At 57.8% G+C, this 24,368-nt stretch overlaps 1 protein-coding gene across 1 annotated transcript; it reads right to left on the reverse strand.

Moving 5' to 3' along the window:
* Nucleotides 1-2,518: 2,518 nt before the first annotated feature.
* PLEKHN1 (pleckstrin homology domain containing N1) lies at nucleotides 2,519-23,611 on the reverse strand. The gene is made up of 15 exons (XM_041419667.1): nucleotides 23,447-23,611; nucleotides 21,512-21,611; nucleotides 17,762-17,908; nucleotides 17,396-17,476; nucleotides 16,249-16,336; nucleotides 14,393-14,517; nucleotides 13,683-13,832; nucleotides 12,863-12,943; nucleotides 11,103-11,172; nucleotides 10,739-10,887; nucleotides 9,878-10,072; nucleotides 8,439-8,684; nucleotides 5,694-5,891; nucleotides 4,973-5,021; nucleotides 2,519-4,596 (listed from the first exon to the last, which is right to left on the reverse strand). Exons 1-15 carry the CDS (start codon nucleotides 23,524-23,526, stop codon nucleotides 4,421-4,423), a joined length of 1,935 nt encoding a protein of 644 aa, XP_041275601.1. The 5' UTR covers nucleotides 23,527-23,611; the 3' UTR covers nucleotides 2,519-4,420.
* Between the last annotated feature and the right edge of the window lie 757 nt (nucleotides 23,612-24,368).

Genomic DNA, 24,368 nt, shown 5'->3' on the forward strand with positions numbered 1-24,368 from the left:
AGAGCAGGCAGGGGCTCGGGGCAGTGTCCCCTGTGACCCTGGTCCTGTCCCTCTGAGGGGCTGTGTCCCCCGTGTCCCCTGTGTCGCCAGTGTCCCTGTCCCTCGGAGGGGCTGTGTCCACTGTGTCCCCTGTGTCCCCAGTGTCCCTGTCCCTCTGAGGCACAGCCTGGCAGCTCAGCAGCAGGCACAGCCAGCAGCGCAGCCTCCATCCCTCCCTGCATCCCTGTGCCCCTCTGCAGCCAGGAGCTCCCAGAGCTGCATCCTCAGCTGGGCTGCAATGGCCTAACCATCCTCACTGGGTTTAACCCTGGCCCAAGTGATTTGTGGCTGTCCCAGGGACTGAGGATTTCACTGAACCTGGGAGGGTTCCTGGCCAAACCCCTTCACTGAGGACGCTTCTGCTGCAGGGACAGAGCAGGGCTGTGTGCTGGGGGCTGCTGGATCTGTCCCAGGCCATCCCCTGGCCTTGGGGACCTGCCCTGCTCCTTGGGAGAGACCCTCAGCGTGGGGACAGTGACTCCTGGCTGTCCCTGAGCTGCACCAGGCTCGGTGCCCCCGAATTTTCCCCCTCCAGAGGGGGAATATCCCACTGTCTCCATGCCTGTACCCCAGAGCTGCTCCCAGCAGAGCCGAGAGCCCTGGGGGTGACAAGAAGTGCCTGTCACCCTTTGCTGGCTGTGATATTTGCTGTGTGACCCTTCAGACAGCAAAGGGAGGTGCCAGCAGGGCTTGGCAGCCTGAGAGGTGCCCCGCACACTGCTCTGATCCGCCCTGGAAGCGCAGGATGTGATGAATATTTCAGGAGCTGGAGGCTCTCAGCTGGCTGCGGGAGTGAAAGGAATTACTGAAAGGTCCTGCTGGTCTCGGGGGATCTGGGATTCTCTGCCACGCTCCGCCAGGGAGCAGAGCAGCCTGAAATTTTAATGCTTGGTTTATTCCCTGACCTTTCCAGCTCTCTCCTCTGCCTCACTGCAAGGCCGAGCACGCCTGGCATTTCTGCCCACGGCCGGAATGGAGATTAAACCTCGCAAATTCAACACAGCCAAGGATTTCTCCCGGATAAAATCTGCTAGGACCGAGGCACCGAGGCACCGAGGCACCGGCACAGCCCCAGCGACCTTTGGGAGCATCCTGCGTGCCCCGAGGCTGCTGTCCAGCCGTGCCACCCCTCGCTGCCCTCGTCCCCGCACGTCGCTCCCTCATCTGACACCTCGGCAGTGCCAGGCACATGAAAAAGTCAGGCAGGTGCAGCCCGAGGAGCAGCCCCGTATTTCATCCCGCCCGGACAGCCAGGGATGCCTCCCCCCCTTCTCCCGGGAAAGGCTTTGGCCGCAGAAGTCCTTCCCTCTGAATTTTCCTTTACTCTGATTTTTCTTCCCTCTGGATTTTCCTTCACTCTGATTTTTCTTCCCTCTGAATTTTCCCTCACTCTGATTTTTCATTCACTCTGATTTTTCCTTCACTCTGATTTTTCATTCATTGTGATTTTTCATTCACTCGGATTTTTCCTTTCCTCTGATTTTTCCTTCACTCTGATTTTTCTTTGACTCTGATTTTTCCTTCACTCTGAATTTTCCTTCCCTCAGATTTTTCTTTAACTCTGATTTTTTTTCCTTCCCTCTGATTTTCCCGTCTCTCTGATTTTTCTTTAACTCTGATTTTTCCTTCACTCTGAATTTTCCTTCCCTTGGATTTTTTCCTTCCCTTGGAATTTTTCATTCACTCTGAATTTTCCTTCCCTCAGATTTTTCTTTAACTCTGATTTTTTTCCCCTTTCCTCTGATTTTTTCTTCCCTCTGATTTTCCCGTCCCTCTGATTTTTCTTTAACTCTGATTTTTCCTTCCCTCTGATTTTTTCCTTCGCTCGGAATTTTTCATTCACTCTGAATTTTCCTTCCCTCGGATTTTTCTTTAACTCTGTTTTGTTTTTCCTTTCCTCTGATTTTCCTTCCCTCTGATTTTTTCCTTCCCTCGGAATTTTTCATTCACTCTGATTTTTCTTTAACTCTGATTTTTCCTTCCCTCTGATTTTTCTTTCCCTCGGAATTTTCCTTCACTCTGATTTTTCCTTCCCTTGGAATTATTCATTCATGGCACAGCTTCCCGTGGGCATCCCTGCGCAATTTCCTTCTCCCTGCGCAGGGGTTTTGGGGGCTGCAGCTGTGCAGAGCAGAGGGAGCAGTGCCAGAAGCTGCACTTGCTCCGGCCCTCGCATGTTTTGGTGCATTCTCCCACCCGCAGGGCACTCGGGGAGTTGCTCAGCAGAGCCCGGAGCGGATCCCGAACCCCCCCGGGAAGGGAGGGGCGGCTCCTTCCCAACCTTCGGCTGTCAAATATCCTCGCAAAGACAATAAAATCACAGCAACAGCCTGATTTTTTTTTGCTACACCCTGCGTTGTGTCGCAGAGAATTTATCCCAGCTCCCAAAGCCAAGGAGCAGGTTACAAACTTCACTTTCTAATGATTTTTTTCCCCCCTAAATTTTGCTGTTTATTCTTTAAGGGGTGGAAAAAAATGGGGTTTTTTGTGGCTTCAAAATCAGAGGGCAGGGAGAGACCCAAGATTCCTGCTGCAGCCTGGGGAAGGATGGGCTCAGTGCTCGGGACTGAAGAGGTTTTTGTGTGTTTGCAGGGACCAATTTCCACCTCAACGCAGCCCAGACAGGTCTGGTGCTGCTCTAAATAAACCAATTTTTAAAATCCTGAGTCTGCTGAGAAATGTGTTGGAGGAAAAGCAGGAGGGGGGGGAGTTTTTACAGCCACAAACCCACCTGGACCAGCATCCAAATAGGGAAAACCCAAAGCCAGGTCCTGACAAGCCCTGGGGAGACTCTGGCCAAGGATGAAGGGATAACAGGAGCCTGACCCGAGCTGGAGACACTCAGGAGCCTGGAAATCCTCCTGGACAGAGCCCCCAGGGCAGCAGGGATGGGCAAAGATTCACCTCCATCCGAAGTGGCAGAGGATGGCCAAGAGAGGGAAATGATCCCAGGGGATTGTCCAATCTCAGAAATCCACAGGGAACTTTAATGTCAGCAGGAAAGGATCTTAAAATTAGTGAAAATATGATGGTGACCCTCAAAGCGTTCCCTCAGCGGCAGGGAGACCCCCCCAGTACATTTGGGATGTCCCCTAGCACATTTTGTTCAGAATAAATGGATCTTTTGGGGCTTATCAGACACAAATCCTCCCCAAAACAGAGCAAACCTGAGAGAAAACAACCAACAGCTCCGAGACCCGAAGCCACACGCTCCTGAAGGTGTTTTACAGAACTGAACACCAGCCACAGCTAGAAAATTCAACAGCTTTTCAACCAGCCACATTTACATTTACATACACAGAACCCACTCAGCCTTTACATGTAAACCTTGTTGGGCACCTCCCGAAAAAACCCCGAAATACAACCAGAGATATTCAAGTACAAACGGTTGTGGTTGCACCAGAGAAAGAACCAAAGCAGAGGTTTTGTTGCCGTGTTTGATTTGCAGCCTCTGCTGGGAACAAAGGTTAAGAATTCAGAGCCTCAGGTGAAAACATTTGGATTTGCTGCTGACCTTCCAAAAGGATCTGGAAAATAACAACCCTGAGACCTTGTTTGTGTCCTGTCCTGGCTCTGGAGGGGCCCAGAGGGACATCAGGGACACCCCAGCCCCCCGGCACTGCTCTGGTCACTTTGGCTGTCCTGGAGATTCTCCTGGGGGGGATTTTCTCCCCTTCTTTCCTGGACAGCCACAGGCAGCATTTGGGGTGAGCCCAGGGCAGGCAGGAAAGGAGGGATCCCCGGATTTGGGGGGATTTGGGGTTTCCTCTGCAGGGAAGACCTCAAGGAGCACAGATCACCTGGCATTTTTGCCGGCACCAGGTTTGGAGGCAGCAGTGGCAGGAAGGAACCTTTCTGGCGTGAGGTGGAAAGAAAAGCCCACCGTGCTCAGAGCTGGCTGGGGTTTTGGGGTTCCTGCCCCTCCATTTTCTGTCTGCTGCCTCTGCTCTGGCAGCAGGACAAGGCTGTGAGCCGCCAGGATGGGGAAGGAGGATGCCCTGGGCATCCTGGCAGCCTCCAGAGCTGGCTGGGGGAAGCTCTGGCTGTTCCCAGGGATCCTCACAGGGACCAGCTGAGGGTTCTGGTGCAAAGGAACCCAACTAACCCAGGCACTTTTCGGGTTCTCCCTCCGAACCCCGCGTCCCCTCCACCCGAGGGAGCCTGACCCTTTTCGCCCCGGCATTTTCAGGGGGGCACAGCTGGATTTTTTGGGCGGCCTCCTGGGCACAGCTGCCCCTGCGGCCCCACTGGGGCTGCTCTGCCCGGGCCCCACGCCGGGGTTGGGGGCTGGCACTGAGCCCCGCAGCTGCCAGGCCGTGGAGGGCAGAGCCCGGGGCTCCTCCCTGCCCGTGCCGGGGGCTTCTCCTGCCGGGAGCAGCGCTCAGACCTGGAACACCTGCGGGGCCCGCCGGGGGCTGCCCGGCTCCTTCTCCTCCGCCTCCCACAGGTTGTCGTAGCTCAGGTCGCTCTGGAAGCTCTGCAGCTCCGCGTAGTCGTGGTAGGACGTGGTGGAGTCCCGGCAGGGGCAGGAGCCGTCTGCCAGGCCGTAGGGGCCATCTGCAGGGAAACGGCTTGGGTTGTTACAAGTGTGTGTTTATAATTTTGAAATATATATTAAAATAATATTAATGTATTTTAGTTATATTTATATATTTTATATATTAAAGCATATTACATATACTATATTAATTATATCATTTATATATAATAAACTTACATAAGTTTATAACAACATTTAATATCTTAGTTTTACTATTTATTTTTAAAAGTTTTCTCTAGGGCCTGAATTAAAGTGTGGTGTTCTCTGAGGAGTCAGTGTCTTTGAACAGAGAAATTCCAAAATTCTCATGAGGCTGGGGGTGCCAGGGGGGGCAGGCCAGGTGCCAGGTGCCAGAGCAGGGCAGAGCAGGATGGGGGCACAGCAGGGCCTCACCTGGGGGATGCAGCTCAGGGCCCAGCTGTTCCTGTGGCAGCGAGCACATCTGGGGACAGAGGGACAGGCGGCTGAGGTGGCACTGCCCGGCCTCATCCCTGCTGAGCACAGGGGCCACAGCCCTGCAGGGACCACCCCGGCAAGGTGGGACCCCAGCTGTGTCCCCTGCACCCCCTGAGTGTCCCCTGCACCCCCTGAGTGCCCCCTGCACCCCCTGAGTGCCCCCTGTACCTCCTGAGTGTCCCCTGCACCCCCTGAGTGTTCCCTGTACCCCCTGAGTGTCCCCCTGTACCTCCTGAATGTCCCCTATGTCCTCTGAGTGTTCCCTGCACCTCCTGAGTGTCCCCTGCACCCCTTGAGTGTCCCCTGCACCCCCTGAGTGTCCCCTGTACCCTCCAAGTGTCCCCTGCACCCCCTGAGTGTTCCCTGCACCCCCTGAGTGTCCCCTGTACCTCCTCAATGTCCCCCTGCACCCCCTGAGTGCCCCCTGTACCCCCAGAATGTCCCCTGCATCCTGTGAGTGTCCCCTACATCCCCAAGTGTCCCCTGCACCCTCTGAGTGTCCCCTGCACCCTCCAAGTGTCCCCTGCACCCCTTGAGTGTCCCCTGCATCCTCTGAGTGTCCCCTGCATCCCCTGAGTGTCCCCTGTATCCCAAACGTCCCCTGAACCCTCAGAGTGTCCCCTACACCCCCCGAGTGTCCCCTGCACCCCAGGCTCACCTCCCCCAGGTAGGAGCCCTGGGCAGGTGCCCGCAGCTGCAGCCGCCGTGAGGTGCCCGGGGTGCTGTAGATGGGGACGGTGGGCACCTCCCTGCAGTGCCCTGGCAGGGGCTGGCAGTGCCACTGCTCCAGGGACAGCTGCTGGGCACCTGGCACAGTCCCCTGGGCTGGTCCTGTCTGCCCGTGGCACTGCAGGAACTGCAACAAAACCAGCCCCAGGTGGGACCCCGGCTGTGCAGAGCTGGGAAATGCCCACCTGGTGCTGCCCACCCCAAAATCCAGCCCCAGGTTGGATCCTGGTTGTGCAGAGCTGGGAAATGCCCACCTGGTGCTGCCCACCTGGTGCTGCCCACCCCAAACCCAGCCCCAGGATGGACCATGGCTGTGCAGAGCTGGGAAATGCCCATCTGGTGCCCACCCCAAACCCAGCCCCAGGATGGATCCCTGCTGTGGAGAGTTGGGAAATGCCAACCTTTTGCTGCCCACCTGGTGCTGCCCACCCCAAAATCCAGCCCCAGGTTGGATCCTGGTTGTGCAGAGCTGGGAAATGCCCACCTGGTGCTGCCCACCTGGTGCTGCCCACCCCAAACCCAGCCCCAGGATGGATCCCAGCTGTGGAGAACTGGGAAATGCCCACCTGGTGCTGCCCACCCCAAACCCAGCCCCAGGTTGGATCCTGGTTGTGCAGAGCTGGGAAATGCCCACCTGGTGCCCACCCCAAACCCAGCCCAGCTGGCAGCACGCTCAGGCCAAGCCAGGGTTGCTGGTTCTGCCCAGGTGGGACACAGAGGCCGGGGCTCATCCCAGGCGTGCTGGGAGCTGGCCAGAGGTGAAGGCAGGAGGATCAAAGCAGTCAGGGGGTGCAGAAGGGCAGGGCAGAGCCAGGAAGGACCCTGGAGGGAAGGGGGTCTCCCCAGGGTGGGGATGACTCAGGAAGCCTTTCCCTATCAGATTCTGGCCTTTACCAGGCGCTCCCTTATCTCAGCTGGGATTTTTGGGGTGGCCAGAGTGGGCTCTGGCTCTGACTCATCTCCAGTTTCAGGAGCCTGGCTCATGTCTCTGTGCCTGCCTTTGTCTGCTGGTTGTGATGTGCAGGGGAACATCACAGACAGGGGAAACCTGTTCCCCTCTGCCCTGCCCTGGCTGGAGGGAACAGGGAGCTCTGCTGGGCTCTGCCCCACCCCGAAATGCAGCTCTGGATTTTCCATCCCTCCTCAGATGGCAGGGAAAGAAATACCCCCGGGCACAACTCCTGGAGGCTGGAGCCTGGCTGCTGATCAGGGCCAGCTGGAGCTCCTGCAGGAGGCCCCACTGGGAGCACTGGGGGAACTGGGAGTGCAGGGGTCAGGGAAAGGGGGAGGCCCCACTGGGAGCACTGGGGGAACTGGGAGGGCAGGGGTCAGTGCAAAGGGGAGCAGCTGGGAGCTGCTGAGGGCTGAACTCCCACCCAGCTCTGTCTGTTCAGCCCCAAGGCAGGATGGAAACGGGGACAGGGCACTGGCAGCTCGTCCCCAGGGGGGGTTGGAGTGGGGAATGGCCCTGCAGATAAAGTCCCAAATGCTGCTCATCCCTGTGGGGTGATGGGGCTGGCTCCTGGCTGGGCCAAGGAGGGGAATTCCTTAAGGAACAGTCACTGAGAGGTTGGGAAAGTGGCATGACACTAAAAAGCTGATGGAGACATGCTGGAAAACCCTTGGAAGAGGAGGCTGTGTGCTATGAGGCAATAACCTCCTACTCATGGATTGCCTGAGGAGCTGGTGCCCACATCCCAGGGCTCTGGGAGGCATTGCTCCATCTGCCATGTGCAACCTCCTTCCCACGGCCCCTTTTCCCATGGCAATGATTTCACACCTGCTCTGAAGCACCTGCCAGGCCCCCGTGCCTGCCAGCAGCACCAGCAGGGAAAGGGGAACCTTGCTTTTTCCAGGCAGGAGGATCCACACCCATCCCCATCATACATTCATCCTGACCCCACATCCAGCCCCATCCCACACCCATCCCTAGCCCACATCCATCCCACATCCAGCCCCATCTTACATTCATCCTGATCCCACCTCCATCCCCATCCTGGATCCATCCCCATCCTGCATCCATCCTGATCCCACATCTAGCCCCATCCCACCTCTTTTTCCATCCCCATCCCACCCCCATCCCACATCCATCCAAATCCATCCCCATCCCTCATCCAGCCCCATCCCAAACCCAGCCACATCCTGCATCCATCCCCATCCCTCATCCATCCCCATCCCTCATCCAGCCCTATCCCAAACCCAGCACATCCTGCACCCATCCCCATCCCACATCCATCCTGATCCAATCCCCATCCCACATCCAGCCCCATCCCAAACCCATCCCCATCCTGGATCCATCCCATCCCTCACCCAGCCCATCCCTCCTCCACCCCCATCCCCATCCCACATCCCTCCTGATCCCATCCCCATCCCACATCCATCCTGATCCCATCCCCATCCCACATCCATCTTGATCCAATCCCCATCCTGCATCCATCCCCATCCCTCATCCATCCTGATCCTACATCCAGCCCCATCCCAAACCCATCCCCATCCTGCATCCATCCTGATCCTCCATCCAGCCCCATCCCAACCCCAGCCCCAGCCTGCATCCATCCCCATCCTGCATCCATCCTGATCCTACATCCAGCCCCATCCCAAACCCATCCCCATCCTGCATCCATCCCATCCCCATCCCAGCCCCACCCCGATCCCACCCCCAGCCATCCCTTACCCTGCCCAGCTCCAGCCGTGCCGGGGGGTGGTGCTGGGAGCCGTGTGCTGAGTAGGGCTCCTGGTACAGCGGGGACTGCATCTCTGCCGCGGGGTTTTCGGGGATGAGGCTGCAGACGCTCCTCTCCGGCTCCTGGCTGGGCGCCTGCTGCCCGCTGCTCCTGCCCTTGGATTTCCTGGCGCTGTTCCCCCTGCGCAGCTCCTGCGTGGGCAGCCCTGAGCTGGGCCAGCTGGGCTGTGCCAGGCTCTGCAATGAGAGGGCAGAGCCTGGAGCTGGCTCTCCTCGGGCTGGGAAGGCACATGGGCATCGCTCCGGGCTCGGGAAGTGCCAAGGTCCTGCCCTGGGTCCTGCCCCACACGCTCTGCCATCCCTGGGGGTGTGATTCCTGCCCTGGGGCAGAGGAAAAACCCTGCCTGGCCATCACCTCCATCCCCTGCAGCTTTTGGTTTGGGATTTCCCAGCTCTGGAACATCCTGTTTGCCCTTCTGTAATCCCCAACAGCTCGAGTACAGGGCAGAGGACTGGGATGGGACTGGAACTAGGATTGGAATGGACTGGAATTGGAACTGGGACTGGGATGGGACTGGAACTGGAATGGGACTGGAAATGGGACTGGGACTGGAATGGGGCTGGAAATGGGACTGAGATGGGACTGGGACTGGAATGGGACTGGAAATGGGACTGAGATGGGACTGGGACTGGAATGGGACTGGAAATGGGACTGAGATGGGACTGGGACTGGAATGGGACTGGAAATGGGACTGAGATGGGACTGGAAATGGGACTGAGATGGGACTGGGACTGGAATGGGACTGGAAGTGGAATTGGGATGGGACAGGGACTGGAACTGGGACTGAAACTAGGGCTGGGATGGGACTCAAACTGGGATGGGACTGACACTAGGACTGGGATCCTTCAGCAGCCTCTTCCCTGGCCAAGCTGAGCCAGGACAAGCCCTGGGACTGGAATGGGACTGGAAATGGGACTGAGATGGGACTGGGACTGGAATGGGACTGGAAATGGGACTGAGATGGGACTGGGACTGGAATGGGACTGGAAATGGGACTGAGATGGGACTGGGACTGGAATGGGACTGGAAATGGGACTGAGATGGGACTGGAAATGGGACTGAGATGGGACTGGGACTGGAATGGGACTGGAACTGGGATGGGACAGAGACTGGAACTGGGATGGGACAGGGACTGGAACTGGGACTGAAACTAGGGCTGGGATGGGACTCAAACTGGGATGGGACTGACACTAGGACTGGGATCCTTCAGCAGCCTCTTCCCTGGCCAAGCTGAGCCAGGACAAGCCCTGGCTGCAGGCAGGGATTTGCTCCAACCCCACAGCAAACACTGCCAGCACCAAAGGCAGCGTCCAGCCCCACCCCAGGGGATCCCCCCAGGCATCCCAGGCTGGTTTTGGGGTTCACTTACATGGAGAGGCTGGGAGTAGCCAGGGGAGAGGGGCTCCTCGAGCAGCCTGCCCTCGGGGGTCAGCAGGAAGGAGGGGCCATCGGGCAGGGAGCCGCTGGTCTGGGACAGCTGGGTCAGCGTGGTCACTCTCCCTCCGGACGCCCAGGAGTTTGTCCGGCCATCAGAGCTGAGGGATCCCCTCCCGCTGCTGGGGAACTGCACGGGGACAAGGATATCCCTGGGGACACAGCCCTCGTGTCCCCACGGCCAGCAGTGGGGTGTGGGATCTGCTGGTTTTGGGGTGAGTGAGGGGAATGAGGGTGTGGGATCTGCTGGTTTTGGGGTGAGTGAGGGGAATGAAGGTGTGGGATGTGCTGGTTTTGGGGTGAGTGAGGGGAATGAGGGTGTGGGATCTGCTGGTTTTGGGGTGAGTGAGGGGAATGAGGGTGTGGGATCTGCTGGTTTTGGGGTGAGTGAGGGGAATGAGGGGTGCCCAGCAGGAAAAGGGTGCCAGGCAGCCAGCCCCATGCCAGCTTGGCTTCCATTCCTTGCAGGGAGAATATCCCAACTTGGAGGGGACCCACATGGATCAAGGAGTCCAAAACCCATCCCTGTCCTTGTGCCAATGCCTCACTGCCCAGCCCTGTCACAGGCCGTGTCCAGCCTCTGCTTTTGAAAGAATTCAATGTCTTTTTTTTTTTTTTCCTGTATAATACCCAGTATTACTAATTTAAATATTTTAAAAAGAAATAAATAATTATTTAAATAATCCCCAGGGATCAGCAGCTTGCTGGCAGCTTCGAGCAGAGCCTGCTGCATCACTGGAGTGTCACACAGATGGGACAGCCGTGGGTTCCCACCCAAAACTCCAGCACCCCATACCTGTGGCAGCTTTGACCCCACAGAGAAGCTCTCGGAGCCCGAGAGGGAGGAGTCTGCGTTTCGAAACTGGGCGGTTTTCAGGCAGTACAGCCACTCCTGGTAGTCCTGGTAGCTGGGACAGGTCACCCGGATGGAGTTTATCAGTCGGCCTGGAAAAACATCCCCCAGAGCTGATCCCGGGAATCGCCCTGCTCCATCCCGCCCCGCATTCCAGGGGATCTGGAGGGAATGCTCTGCCCTTGGTGCTGCACTCCTGCCAGGACACTGAGCATCCCAAATTTCCAAGGGGGTGGTTCAGGGAGCCTGGCTGCCCAGCAGGAGGGTGCCCCCACACCACCCCGAGCCCCCCGTGCCGGACACCCACCTTCGATGAGAAAGGAGGTTTTGTCGTTCTCCTCAAAAAGCACCTGGATGGCGTTGAGGGGGAGCTCTCCCTGTGGAGAGAGGGGCAGGGTTGGGATCATGGAGCCAGCAGAGCTCCAGCCCGTGCCATGGGGCACAGCTCTGGGGCATCTGGGCAGCAAACTGCTTCTGGGGCAATCCCAGTGGGATTCCTGCTGCCTCCTGCACATCCCAGTGGGATTCCTGCTGCGTCCTGCACATCCCAGTGGGATTCCTGCTGCCTCCTGCTCATCCCAGCGGGATTCCTGCTGCCTCCTGCTGCTGAGACACCCTCTGGATAAAGTCGGGAAGCTCACCAACATGCCACAGATAACTCCAGCCCCCCCAGCAGCTCCCCCTTGCCGGTTTCCCCCTCGCCCAGGGCCTTTTCCCACCGGAGGATTGGGGTGAGCCCCATCCCAGCCCCTTCCCTGCCCCACAGCCTTGGCAGGGGCAGTTCCTGTGGTCGCTGTGAAGCTGCAGAGCAGAAGGGCCGGGCAGGGGAAGTGCAGCAGCCCCCGGGAGGCTCCCGTGCCCTGACACGCCTGTGGAAAAGCAGGTTCCTGTCACAGGCTGGTGAATCAGCCTGGGAGCTCCGGCACCGTGGGAAGGGAGCGCTGCCTGGGAAGGGAGCATCGCACGGGGCAGGTTTAGGGTTTCAAAAGAGATGAGCTCATGGGAGAGCCCAGCCCAGGCCCCCTTGCGTGGTGCCCCATTCCCAGGAGCTGCAAACAGCACATTCCCGAAACCAGGCTGTGCCTAGGGCGTGTCCCAGCCGCTGGAAAACACCAGGGACGGGGAGAGCTCTGCCTGCTCATGGCGCTCCTCCCGGGAGGGAAGGAGATGCTCTTCCCGGGAATAACGATAAAAGCGTTCTGCAGGATGTGGAGCAGGGCCCCGGGGGGGGGGTTCACGGTGCATTTCACAGCCCTGCAGCTCTGCAGGGTTGTTTGTCCCTGGCTCGGTGACTCAGGGATGCAGCAGAGCAGCAGCTCCGGGGTCACAGACAGGTCACTGCTCCTTTTGGCACATTTGTTCCAGCACAGGAGGAGCAGAGAGCTCTGAGTGAGCCATCAAACGATGCTCAAGATCACAGAATCACAGGAAGGGAAGCGCAGAGAGCCCAGCCATTAACCAGCACAGCCGTGCTCCCACTCGGCTGTGTCCCCAAGTGCCACCGGGGATGTCACTGGTGGATTTCAGGGCCATTCTGACTGCTCAGTGCCTCTGCCTGCCTGTGCTGAGGCTCCAGCACTGCTCCCACAGGCAGACACAGCAGAGAAGCTGCTCTGGCATCCCTTGGGATGCTCCCTGTCCCTGCTGTCCCTTCTGCTCCCGCAGAGGGGGAACGCTGCCAGCGCTGCACCAGCAGCAGCCTCCCCTCCCCTCCCCTCCTGTGCCCTTCCCCACAGCATCAGCTGTGCTGCCAGGCTGCTCCCAGCTCCAAAGTGGTCCCATGGCTCAGAGCCTGGGGGGCAAAACCCCCTCGGGGGCTGTGCCAGCTCCTGTCTGCAGCAGGAGGGCCGGGCTCCCCGCCAGCACAGCCTCCCTCCTCCTCCTCCTCCTCCTCCTCCCAGAGACTCCTTGGCAGGCAGCTCCTTCCCCCTGGGCTGCTGGAGGAGTGCAAGGTGTTTCTCGTGGGAAGGGATCTTGCACCACCCCTGTGCCTGCTCCCTGCCAGCTGGCACGGGAGGGATGGGGAATGCAGGTGGAGAGCAGCAGGATGCTCTGAGAGGAACTCACCTTGAAACAGAGGCCACTGGGCTCCTCGGACACGATCACCAGCGTGGAGGGGTAGAGCACCAGGAGCCGGTCGTGCTGCTCCTGGGGAAGGGAGCAGGGAGAGGGTTGGATCCCTGGGAACAGCCAGGGCTCAGAGCTGGAGAGCCCTGGGCTTTGTCCTCCTGACAGCAGCCTGGGGCAAGGGCTCTCGGAACAGCTGAGCTGAGCTGTTCCCTGTGCTGGGAGATGGATTTGGGAAGGGCCAGGCTGCTTCCCAGTGTGGGAAATGGATTGGGAAGAGCCAGGCTGCTTCCCTGTGCTCAGAGATGGATTTGGGAAGGGCCAGGCTGTTTCCCTGTACGAGGACATGGAGCACTAGTGACTTCTTCCATGGATCCCTCCATCATCCATGAATCCATGGATCTATGGATCCATCCATCCATCCATCCATCCATCATCCATCCATCATCCATCCATCATCCATCCATCATCCATCCATCATCCATCCATCATCCATCCATCATCCATCCATCATCCATCCATCATCCATCCATCATCCATCCATCATCCATCCATCATCCATCCATCATCCATCCATCATCCATCCATCATCCATCCATCATCCATCCATCATCCATCCATCATCCATCCATCATCCATCCATCATCCATCCATCATCCATCCATCATCCATCCATCATCCATCCATCATCCATCCATCATCCATCCATCATCCATCCATCATCCATCCACCCATCATCCATCCATCCATCCATCCATCATTAATCCATCCATCCCTCCATGGATCCATCCCTCCCTTCCTCCCCAGAGCCATGTCCTACCTGGAAGGGCAGGTGCTGGAGCTTCACCTTGGACACGCAGAGGATTTCTCCCAGGGATTCCCTCTGGGTGCCCCTCCACTCCTGCACGGGCAGGTTCTGCACGGACCAGCGCAGCTCCTCCTTGTCCCCGGCGCTCTGCGTCCGGCCGCTCTAGGGACAGACACACTGACCACCCGGCCTCCCCTGCCTTCAGCCAGGGCCTGCCCCACCTGGGGATGCTTTTCTGGTGTGGCAGGAGCAGGAAAGAAGAGATAAATCTGGGCAGGAGGCAGTTTTCCAGCTGGGAATGGATTGCCATTCTCCACACTGAGCATTACCTGGAAATGCCTTTCCAAGGGGGATATTTCTGTTTGACAAGTGGGGAGGGAATTAAAACACCCTCAGAGGCTGGGAGAGACAACTCCTCTCTGTTTTCTAGGCTTCAGCCTCCTCCTTCTGATGTTTTGCAAGCTCTGGGTGGTTGCACAAGCACCCAAAAGCGTGACAGCTTCTCTGAGGCAGACCCAAGCTCTGACCCCATGGAGATTGTGCTGCTGGTGGCACCCCTGGGTGGCAGCTCTTCCTCCCAGCACATCCCCCCTGCCAGCAGCTCTCAGACCCCTCTTGCAAGCTCTTTTTGCACCCTTTTATCCCCAGGAAAGCCCCCCAAAGGGAATCTACCCATTTCCCAGCTGGGAGCCAGCAGTGGGACACGGCCATGGGACACCCACCTGGGACAGCAGGGGCAAGGCCAGGCTCCCTCCACAGAGCTGGATCTGCTTCTCCAGGTGGTACAGCCACTGCTTCAGCTCGGCCTCAGACTGGCAGAACACCACCAGGGGGTTCAGCAGGGGCCCTGGGGGTGGGAGAGCCGGGGTGAGCACAGCAGAGCTGGGCAGGGATGGCAGCATCCATCGGGAGCCAGCTGGCAGAGCTGGCACACTGCTCAGCCCTCCTCGAGGTGTGGGGACACCAGAGCTCTGCTGCCACCCCCTGCAGTCCTCATGGCAGAGCTGGCACACTGCTCAGCCCTCCTCGGGCTGTGGGGACACAGAGCTCTGCTGCCACCCCCCTGCAGTCCTCATGGCAGAGCTGGCACACTGCTCAGCCCTCCTCGGGCTGTGGGGACACAGAGCTCTGCTGCCACCCCCCTGCAGTCCTCATGGCAGAGCTGGCACACTGCTCAGCCCTCCTCGAGGTGTGGGGACACCAGAGCTCTGCTGCCACCCCCTGCAGTCCTCATGGCAGAGCTGGCACTCTGCTCAGCCCTCCTCGGGCTGTGGGGACACAGAGCTCTGCTGCCACCCCCTGCAGTCCTCATGGCAGAGCTGGCACACTGCCCATCCCTCCTCGAATTGTGGGGACACCAGAGCTCTGCTGCCACCCCCCTCCAGCCCTCCCTGCCACCCTTTTGTCACATCAGCCTTCTCAGACACACCAAGCCCCTCCCTGGCCACCAGACACTTTTTAACCCCAATCCAGGCCAAGAACAAATCCCAAAGTCAGCCCAAAAGCCAAGCCTGACCTCCAGAGGTGGATTTCAGCTTTCCAACCCCCCCCAGCAGTTTGTGGGAAGGCTCTCTGTGGGCAGGGACTGTCCCAAGGTGCTGCTCCCTCAGCAGAAAGCCCCGTGTTATCTCCCAGTTTCACCCTGGCTCTCCAGACGTAGAACACCAGTAGCTTTCTGACACTGTTTGTTTATTTATTGCCTCACCGAATCTAACCCGTGCCAGCCAAGCTGAGGATGACTCCAGACATCCCCTCAGAGGGAGGGACAAGCCCTGCAGCTTGTTGATTCTAGAGTTTCCAGCTCTCACTCATCTCAGGGCATGAGCACAGCCTCCCACACCCTCTGCTACCTGCTCCCAGCACAGCCTGCTGAGGGCAATAACCATTCCTGGCAGGATGCAGAGTGGATGTCGTGATTAATAATTTACCTCTCAGCCCACATTAAACCCTGCCTGCTGCAGGCTCAGAAGGATCTGCCTCTGTGGGACTCGAAGGTACCCAGATAAGCCTGGATAAACTGGGGGACTTTGCCCTTCTGTGGTATCTTTAGTGCCCTAATTCCTGCGTTATTTATAAACAGCGTTTCACTGAGCCTTTGAAGTGTGTCTGTCTTGCAGGAAATGCAGGGTAAACAAAGCTGAGGTGGGGAAGTGGGGCAGAGACTCCTGAGTGACTCCAAACCCATGACAGCAATTTGGTGTCGAGCATTTTCTGGGCACCCACGTGTCTGCTGCTCTGGAGCTCTCCTGTTTTTTTCTTCCCTTGGTTTCCCTGTGTGATGCTGCTCTGGGGCATTCCCCGGGCATCCAGCTCCTCACACCAATTATAAATGCAAATTAAAGCCAGCAGGAATCGTGCTGCCAGGGCATGACCCTCAGCTGACCCTCACCCCCGGGCACACCCCGAGGGCATCACCCATTGCCACATCTAAAGAGGGCCCAGAAGGAACAGAAAATGAGGAGAGGAACTGGGAGGACACGCCTGGGACTGGGCAGGAGGGTGCTCTGGGGGTGTCCCCGGGGCTGGCACAGGGAGCAGAGCCACCCCAGCCCCCCTCCCCAGCTGCCCCCAGACCCACCTGAGATGTGGAAAGCGTGGTCCTGCTGGCCCGGGCTCTGCCCAGCCTCCAGCTCACGCACCTCCAGCTCCTTCAGAGGCAGCAGCCCCTGGGGAAGGAGAGCAGGGGTTACTCTGGGCTCCATCCTGCAGCAGTCCTCTGAGGAATATCTTTATATTCCACTGGGGTTTTTTTTCTCTTTCCGTTTTAAGAGAAACCTCAGCAAAGTAATGGTGATTTAACAGGAGAAAGGCAGAGAATGGCATTGGCCCGAAAGGAAAATTGGGCTGTCCAGTTCCCAGACTCTGCATGTTCAGATTCCCACTCTGCCAAAGCCCAGGAGCAGGTGACAACTTTGTCCTCCCTCCATAAAAGATGCTAATGGCTCTAATGCCATGGGGCACATTAATTCCTTGTTAATTCCTCCACAATTAATAAACTCAGGAGCTGTTTCTAAAGGAGTCAGGAGAGTTTGAGATGTTGTTTGTCTCCTGAATCGGGAATTTTCAGTTGAAGGCTGCCTTGGGGGTGACTGGAGAGGTTTTCCTGATGTTTTACATCAACCTCAAGTCATCTAAAGGCTAATTAATCATTTCTAAGAGGAACTAATTTTACAGTCACCTCCCAGACATGCTCAGTTTTAGTTCCTCAGTTGTGTGGAGGAAAAGAACATTCAGGGGCTGTTGTTTCACAGCTGTGGCTGTTTGGCTGTGGTGCAGAACAGTTCATTCATTATTTGCAACTCCCCAGCACCACCAGGTTAAAAGATTCATGAGTGGTTTGCCAGCAGAGCTCCCCGAGGCTCAGCTTTCTCTTCCCCCCTTTCTCCCACAGAATAATTCATGTTGGAAAAGCCCATCCTGCAGATGGAGAACTCCCCCTAGACCCCCGTGGGCACCAAGGCCGGGGGGATTTGGGGTTTCCCAAGGCTCAGCTCCCTGTGCCTGGTGCTCAGCACAAAGGTGGCTCCAGGTCACCTCCCCCCTGCTCCTACCTGTCCCTGGGCTCCTTCACCCCTGGCCCAGGTGACCCTGAGCTGCTCTGGGGACAGGCTTTGGGACAAAACACCCTTTAGGAGTTTGGCATCCCCAGGAAGGGACTTGGGGACATCTCCAGGAGTTTGTCTGCCACAGAGCCCAAAGCCCAGCTTGCCCAGGTGAGGCCCTACCTGGTAGGTGAGGCCGTTGGGACCCGTGGACTGGAAGTACAGGTAGGACTGGAACAGCTCCAGGAAGCAGCTGTTGACCTCCTGCAGAAGGGACACCTTTGGGGTTATCTCAGGACACCTTTGGGGTTATCTCAGGACACCTCCCAGCCTCCCTCTGCATCCCAGGCACGGAAAAGCTGCTCCAAGGGCCACGTTTGTGCTGATGGAAGTGTCCCAGGTGCCCACAGGGATGGGAGCAGTTGGGCATCACGTGGCAGTGCCCAGAGAATTCTGCATGATCCCATTTCCCAGAATTACCCCTCCCTTCCCAATTACTCCACCATCCCTGGGCACAGAAACCCCCACAATGAGGTGCCTCAGGTTTACCTGGCAGTGCTGGAACTTAAACTTGACCTTGGAGTAATAAATAATTTTGCCCAAATTCCTGACAACCGTTTTCCTTCGGCCCTTCTTGAACAGGCTGGGGAACTTCTGGTCCAAGTTTTCCTTCTGGTTTTCCTGCTTCTGAATAATCTGTACCAAGGACACAGGGAAAAGCAGATCAGAGCTGGTGGAAGAGCCATTCCCAGAACATCTTCCCAGCAGGGATTCCTGGGAGAGGCGCCCTGGGCAGGTGCCCAGGATGGGCTGTTTGTTGTTGGGTCTCCTTGCCAACGTGGGGCCGGGGCTCCGTTGCTGCTGGGAGCTTGTGAGGAGATCCTGACCTAAAGCTGGGGCTTCTGGGCTGGAAAAGGAGGGGGGCAGAGGCACATTTCACTTTCAGGGTGTCCCAGCTCCACAGAAAAACCATCCCAGTGTGTCCTGAGTGTGCTTTCCATGGAGGGCAGTGGAAAGGTTTCTTCTGTTTTGTTTCCATCTGATCTCTCAGCTCTCCCAGCTCAGATCCCACTCAGATCCCTCGCTTTCTCTGGGTTCTGGGTGCCTGGCAGTTTTGGGGCAGAGCCCCACAGCCACCAAAGCAGCTGCAAGGAGGATTTTTACTGCAAAAAACCTGGAAAAGCTACAGGAAGCACCACAGGAGAGGCAGGGCTGAGGAGAGGAGGCAGCACTCGGGGCTGGGGGCTTCCCTGATTTTCTGATTCTATAGGAATTCTTCTGTGCAGGAGCACAACCCCACACCCCACACTTCTCCCCACTGAGGGATAAAGCTCTTCCTGCTGTTTTTCTGGGAAGAACCCTTGGGTTCCTGGGGGCTGCTGGTGTCCTTGGGGAGGAGGGCAGGGCTGCACCCTGAGCACTGATCCCCTCAGCTCCGCACCCGCCTGCACCCGAGCTTTGCTGGGCACATCCAGACCCTGGGAATCCATTCCAAGCCAAAACTGGGAGGTTTGCAGTGGTTCCCTGGGGTCCAGCAGGGCTGGTGACACCCCCAGCACGTCCCCATTGCCGCTGTGCCCGTTCCTGACCCCATTCCTGATCCCGTTCCTGCTGTGCCCTGCCAGGACAGCTGCGTGTGCCCGTGATGGATGAGGATGAGGAGCCACACCACGGACACCCAGCTCTGTCCTGCAGGGCCCCTCTGTGACTCACCCCTCTGGCATGGGGTCAGCCCACTCCAGACATCCTGGAGAACTGGGAATGGGGCTGGGAGTGGGGCTGGGGAACTGGGAATGGGGCTGGGGAACTGGGAATGGGGCTGGGGAACTGGGAATGGGGCTGGAGAACTGGGAATGGGGCTGGAGAACTGGGAATGGGGCTGGGACTGGGGCTGGGGAACTGGGAATGGGGCTGGGGAACTGGGAACGGGGCTGGGGAACTGGGAATGGAGCCAGGAATGGAGCCAGGGAATTGGGAATGGAGCTGGGAATGGAGCCAGGAATGGAGCCAGGGAACTGGGAATGGAGCTGGGGAAGTGGGAATGGAGCTGAGGAACTGGGAATGGAACTGGGGAACTGGGAATGGAGCCGAGGAACTGGGAATGGAACTGGGGAACTGGGAATGGAGCCAAAAGTGGTCAGGACCCTTTCACCTGCAGAGCACAGGGCTCCTTCCAGGGCCTCGCTGAATTTGGGTTGCTGTTTTTAGGACGTGAGTGAACCCTTTCCTGCTGAAATCCTCCCTCCAGTTCCCCAGCTGTGGAACAGAATTTAGGGAACACACTGTGTTCCCAGTAAATGTCTCACTGGGGCAGCTCAGCATAGGAAAAATGGTATTTATGTCACAAATGCAGAGCAAAGAGCAGCTGGTCACAGGTGCAGCAATAACAAAACACAGGATAAGGGCACCGGCAGCACCTGGGAGTGGGGAGAGGGTGAAGTGATAAAATCATGGGCACGGAGATAAGGAACAGCACCAGCCAGCAGCTGCTGGGTCACTGCTGCTGCTGGGGACGTGGCAGCCAAAGTTCCCAGGAATGAGCAAGGCACCGAGAAGAAAAAGCAGTCTGGGAGCTGGGAATGCAGCAGCAGCGTTGGGAAAGGGCTTCCAGAGGGATCCTCCCGCAGGCAGGAGGGAGAGGGAGAGCTTCCACAGCCACTGGAATATTTCCCTCACCCAAGCAAGCCTGGGAGGGGTGGCAGTGAGCCTGAGGGGATGGATGTAATGGCTGAGCGCAGGAGCAGCTCCAAGGCTGTGGAAAAACGGGATCACCCCTGAAATCTGCTGTCCTTCAGCTCCCAAACCATGGGAATGCCCCAGCCGAAGCTGCAGAGGCCTGGCGTTCTCCCTCCCTCAGGAATCCTCCCCAGCCTGGGCTGTGTGCCCTCCTCCAGCCCCAGCCCGGCCGTTCCCGTTATCCCAGCGCTCCCAGGCACCGCCGATCCTTGCAAGCCCGGTTCCTCCCGAGGTGCAAGTGCCCTGACATGTTCTCATCCTACAGGTAGAACGAGTTACTCATTAACTGCTCGGCCCCTGCAGCCCCCGAGCCCCGAGGTGAATCAGCAGCAGGAAGAGCTCAGCTGGCAGCAGGAGCCCCGGGGCTGCTGCTCCATGGGAAAAACAGCAAATGAGCGGCTCTGGGGGCACATCCTCCCCAAGGCTGTCACTGGGAGCTGTGGGAATCAGGGCAGGGGCTGCTGGAGGGGGGCAGAATGTGCAGGGTTGTCACCTGTCCCCGTCCCAAGTGGCCTGTCGTGGCAGGATGGGCGATGCCATCTCCTCTGAGGTTGCCCTGTGCTGGTAGCTCCACTCTGAGCCAGCCCTGCAGCTGCTGCTGCTGCCAAAAACGCAGCAGGGAGAGAGGGCAAAGCCCAGGAGTCCTCCAGGCCACACAGGGAGCTTGTGGCTGAGCCCCAGGTTTGCATCCCCTCTGCCCCAGGCGAGGGTAAAGGCTGAAAACCTGCTCCACCCTCCCTCCTTCCATCCCTGGAGAGATCCCACACTCCCTGGGGTTCCAGTGTGAGCATTTCCCAGTGACCTCTGCCAGGATTCCTTCTCCAGGATCCACTAACTCTATCCTGCTTCCCCAGGGAAGAATCCAGGATCCATCTGGGGCCTGATTTTTGCTGCCTGATCCCTTGGGATCCAGCTGATTCCCACAGGAAGCCTTCCCTGCAATCCCCTCTGCCTGGCACTGAGGCTGTGCCTCAGTTTCCCCTTCCCCACATGAACACCCAGCACAGCCCAAATGCTCCCAAAATTCCTGCCACACCCCCGGCCCACCCAGCAGGACCCACCAAACCCTCGGGGGCTGCTGGCTCCCCTCTGCTTTCCCCAGCAGCGCTGGGAACGGGGCCATGTGGCCACAAGGCTGGGCCGTGCCCGGGGCAGCCCTGCCCTTCCTGATTCCCTTCCCAGGCTCCTGGCTAATCCGCTCCTGCTCCGTCTCACTGCGGCGTGGGAATGAATCATCCCACCTGCCAAAGCTCGCTCGGCTTCTCCCTTCCCTCCCAGGCGACCCAGAAACAAAAGAACCCAGAGGAAAGGTGTGGGGGAGATGTCCCCACGTCCCCATGGCCCTGCTGGGATCCCAGCAGCACCCCTGGCTGAGCCAGGTGCCTTCCACACCTGCACGGGGATCCAGCTGCTGGGATCTCATCCCATCCTGGGATCTCCTTGGGACAGAGCTGCTGCTACCCCCAGACCCAAACCCAACGTACTTCCCAAATGCTGTGCTTGGGCTGGGTGGGAATAAACCCCTGGAGCAGCAGGCAGGGGGTTGGAGGTGCTGGAACTTGCCTTGGCTGGAATATACTGCAGGATTTTGTCCGTGGTCGTGTCTCTCTCCTGGCCTCCATCTATCTGAAATAAGCTGGGCAGCTTTTTCTTGCCATTTTGTCTACAGAGGAAAAGGAAAAAAAAAAACAAAAACCAAAACTAAAACACACATGGAAACACAGGTCCAGGCTGAGGCATGGTGAATCCTGCCCAGAAATAAGGAAGCCAGGACAGCAAGCAAGCAATTTGTCACGGGCTTTCGAGTCATCCCAGCCCAGCCAGGGCTGACAAAGCCTGGGAGAACTAGAACAGGATTTTGCTGCATTTGTTGGGGTTTCTCTGCTTTTTTTACAGCTCTTTGCTCAGCCAAATGACCAGCTTGGCTCATCTGTGCCCCCAGATCAGCACAGGGCCTGGATGTTCCACGGCAGGACACAAAGACCAAACCCAGCTCCTGCAGAGCCCCTGGAGTGGGGATGGATCCTCATGACAGATATTCACAGGCAGGGTTCATTTCTGCCTTGGTGGCTTCCCCCTCCCTTCCCTCCCACTCCCAGTTTCTCCCTGTGTGCACACCAGTCCCAGGCAGCCACTGGTGCTGCTGGGAAGTGCTGGGACTTCCTCAGATTGCAGCAGAAAACCAGGATAATCCCCACGAGCGTGGGAAGCTGGGAGTCAGTGGGACAGGAGGAGCTCTGGGGCTTGGCTGCTCCACCACAGGTCCTGGTGTGAGACCCCCAGAGCACAAAGAGCCCAAGAGATTCCCTCTCTTTTACCCAAAACCCCTTGAGGGATCCCCTCTCTTTTATCCCAAACTCCCTGAGACATCCCCTCTCTTTTACCCAAAACTCCCTAAGGGATCTCCTCTCTTTTTCCTCTCTCTGAGAGATCCTCTCTCTTTTATCCCAAATTCCCCAAGGGATCCCCTCTCTTTTTCCCCAAACTCCCCAAAGGATCCCTTCTTTTTTACCCCAAATTCCCCAAGAGATCCCCTCTCTTTTACCCTAAAGTCCCTGAGGGATCCCCTCTCTTTTTCCCCAAACTCCCCAAAGGATCCCTTCTTTTTTACCCCAAATTCCCCAAGAGATCCCCTCTCTTTTACCCTAAAGTCCCTGAGGGATCCCCTCTCTTTTTCCCCAAACTCCCCAAAGGATCCCTTCTTTTTTACCCCAAATTCCCCAAGAGATCCCCTCTCTTTTACCCCACAGGAACTCCTCGGGCTCCTACAGGTTTGCCCCCGATTTCTGGCAGCACAGGACACCAAGGGGACAGTTCAGGGTCTCCTTTCAATCAGAAACCCCTCAGCCTGGCAGAGTTTAGGGGCTTTTTGGCACAGCCCTGACACTGAACCCAACACAGACAGGTTCATGAGGAATCACCTGGTTCCCTGCAGAGCTCTTTTCCAGCTCTGACCGTGCTGATGGGAGCAGTGGGAATGCTGGGAAGCTGCAGTGCATTCCCTGGCTGTCCCTATTTTGGGACAGCCACCCACGGCTGTGGTACCTGAGCACTGCCCTGGCCAGCCCAGCACCCAATCCCCAAAGGATTTCATGGAAGTTTTCTACTCCTTTTGGTTTACAAACACAAATCCTACAGCGGGGCGCTGGGATTTGGGGCTTTCTCCCTAAAGCCCGAGGAGTGCGATGTTGTTTTCTCTCAACAGCACCACAACTGTGAATAAGAACACTCACAAGTGAAAACAGGGAATATCAGGTGCTCTGCACCCTGTCCCGCCGGGGAAAGCTTAATTACCCAAACAAAAATTAACTCAGCGGCGCTTCTCCCGTTCCCTGCCGGCTGAGAATTCCATCCCAGGCACCGGAGCGAGCTGGTCCCGGGGTCTGGCAGCGCCCAGCACCCCCGAAACCACCGGGAATAGGAAATCCCCCGCCGGCAGAGATCCCGCAGGAGATGCAGCCCCGCTCCCACATCCCAGAGCCGGAGGGGGTTACTCACTCCTTCTTCAGCGAGGGTTTCCTTCGGAAGGAGCTCCTGAAGCCGCCGGGAGCCTGCGGGACACAGGCGATGTTCCCCATGCCGGGATCGCAGCGGGACCGCTCCCGGCCGCTGCTCTCCGCCCGCCGGGACTCGAGTGGGTGTGGGCAGAGCCCGGAGCCGATCCTGCCCCTCGCTCCCGCCCCGCGGGCTGGGAGGGGCGGGCCAGGTACCTGTGCCTGGGAATTCACCGAGCCACCGGCGGCACCGGGCTGCGGCCGCCGGGAGACCCGTCCCGAGCGCTCTCCCGAGCTGAATTCGGCCGGTAAACCCGTCCCGAGCGCTCTCCCGAATTGAATTCGGCCGGTAAACCCATCCCGAGCGTTCTCCCGAATTGAATTCGGCCGGTAAACCCATCCCGAGCGCTCTCCCCAAAGGAATTCTGCCCAGAAACCCATCCCGGAGCATTCTCCCCAAAGGAATTCTGCCCAGAAACCCATCCCGAGCGCTCTCCCGAATTTAATTCGGCCGGTAAACCCATCCCGAGCGCTCTCCCCAAAGGAATTCTGCCCAGAAACCCATCCCGGAGCATTCTCCCCAAAGGAATTCTGCCCAGAAACCCATCCCGAGCGCTCTCCCGAACTGAATTCTGCCCAGAAACCCATCCCGAGCGCTCTCCCAAATTGAATTCAGCCGGTAAACCCATCCCGAGCGCTCTCTCGAACTGAATTCTGCCCAGAAACCCATCCCGGAGCGTTCTCCCAAAAGGAATTCAGCCGATAAACCCATCCTGGAGAGTTTTCTCAAAAGGAATTCTGCCCAGAAACCCATCCCGGTACTTCTTCCCGAAAGGAATTCGGCCGATAATCCCATCCCGGAGCATTTTCCCAAAAGGAATTTGTCTGTTTAACCCATCCCGGAGCGTTTTCCCAGAAGGAATTCG

Source organism: Onychostruthus taczanowskii, unplaced genomic scaffold (genome assembly GCF_017590055.1).
Source record: "Onychostruthus taczanowskii isolate IOZ18803 unplaced genomic scaffold, ASM1759005v1 scaffold61, whole genome shotgun sequence".
In the NCBI taxonomy this organism is placed as follows: domain Eukaryota; kingdom Metazoa; phylum Chordata; class Aves; order Passeriformes; family Passeridae; genus Onychostruthus; species Onychostruthus taczanowskii.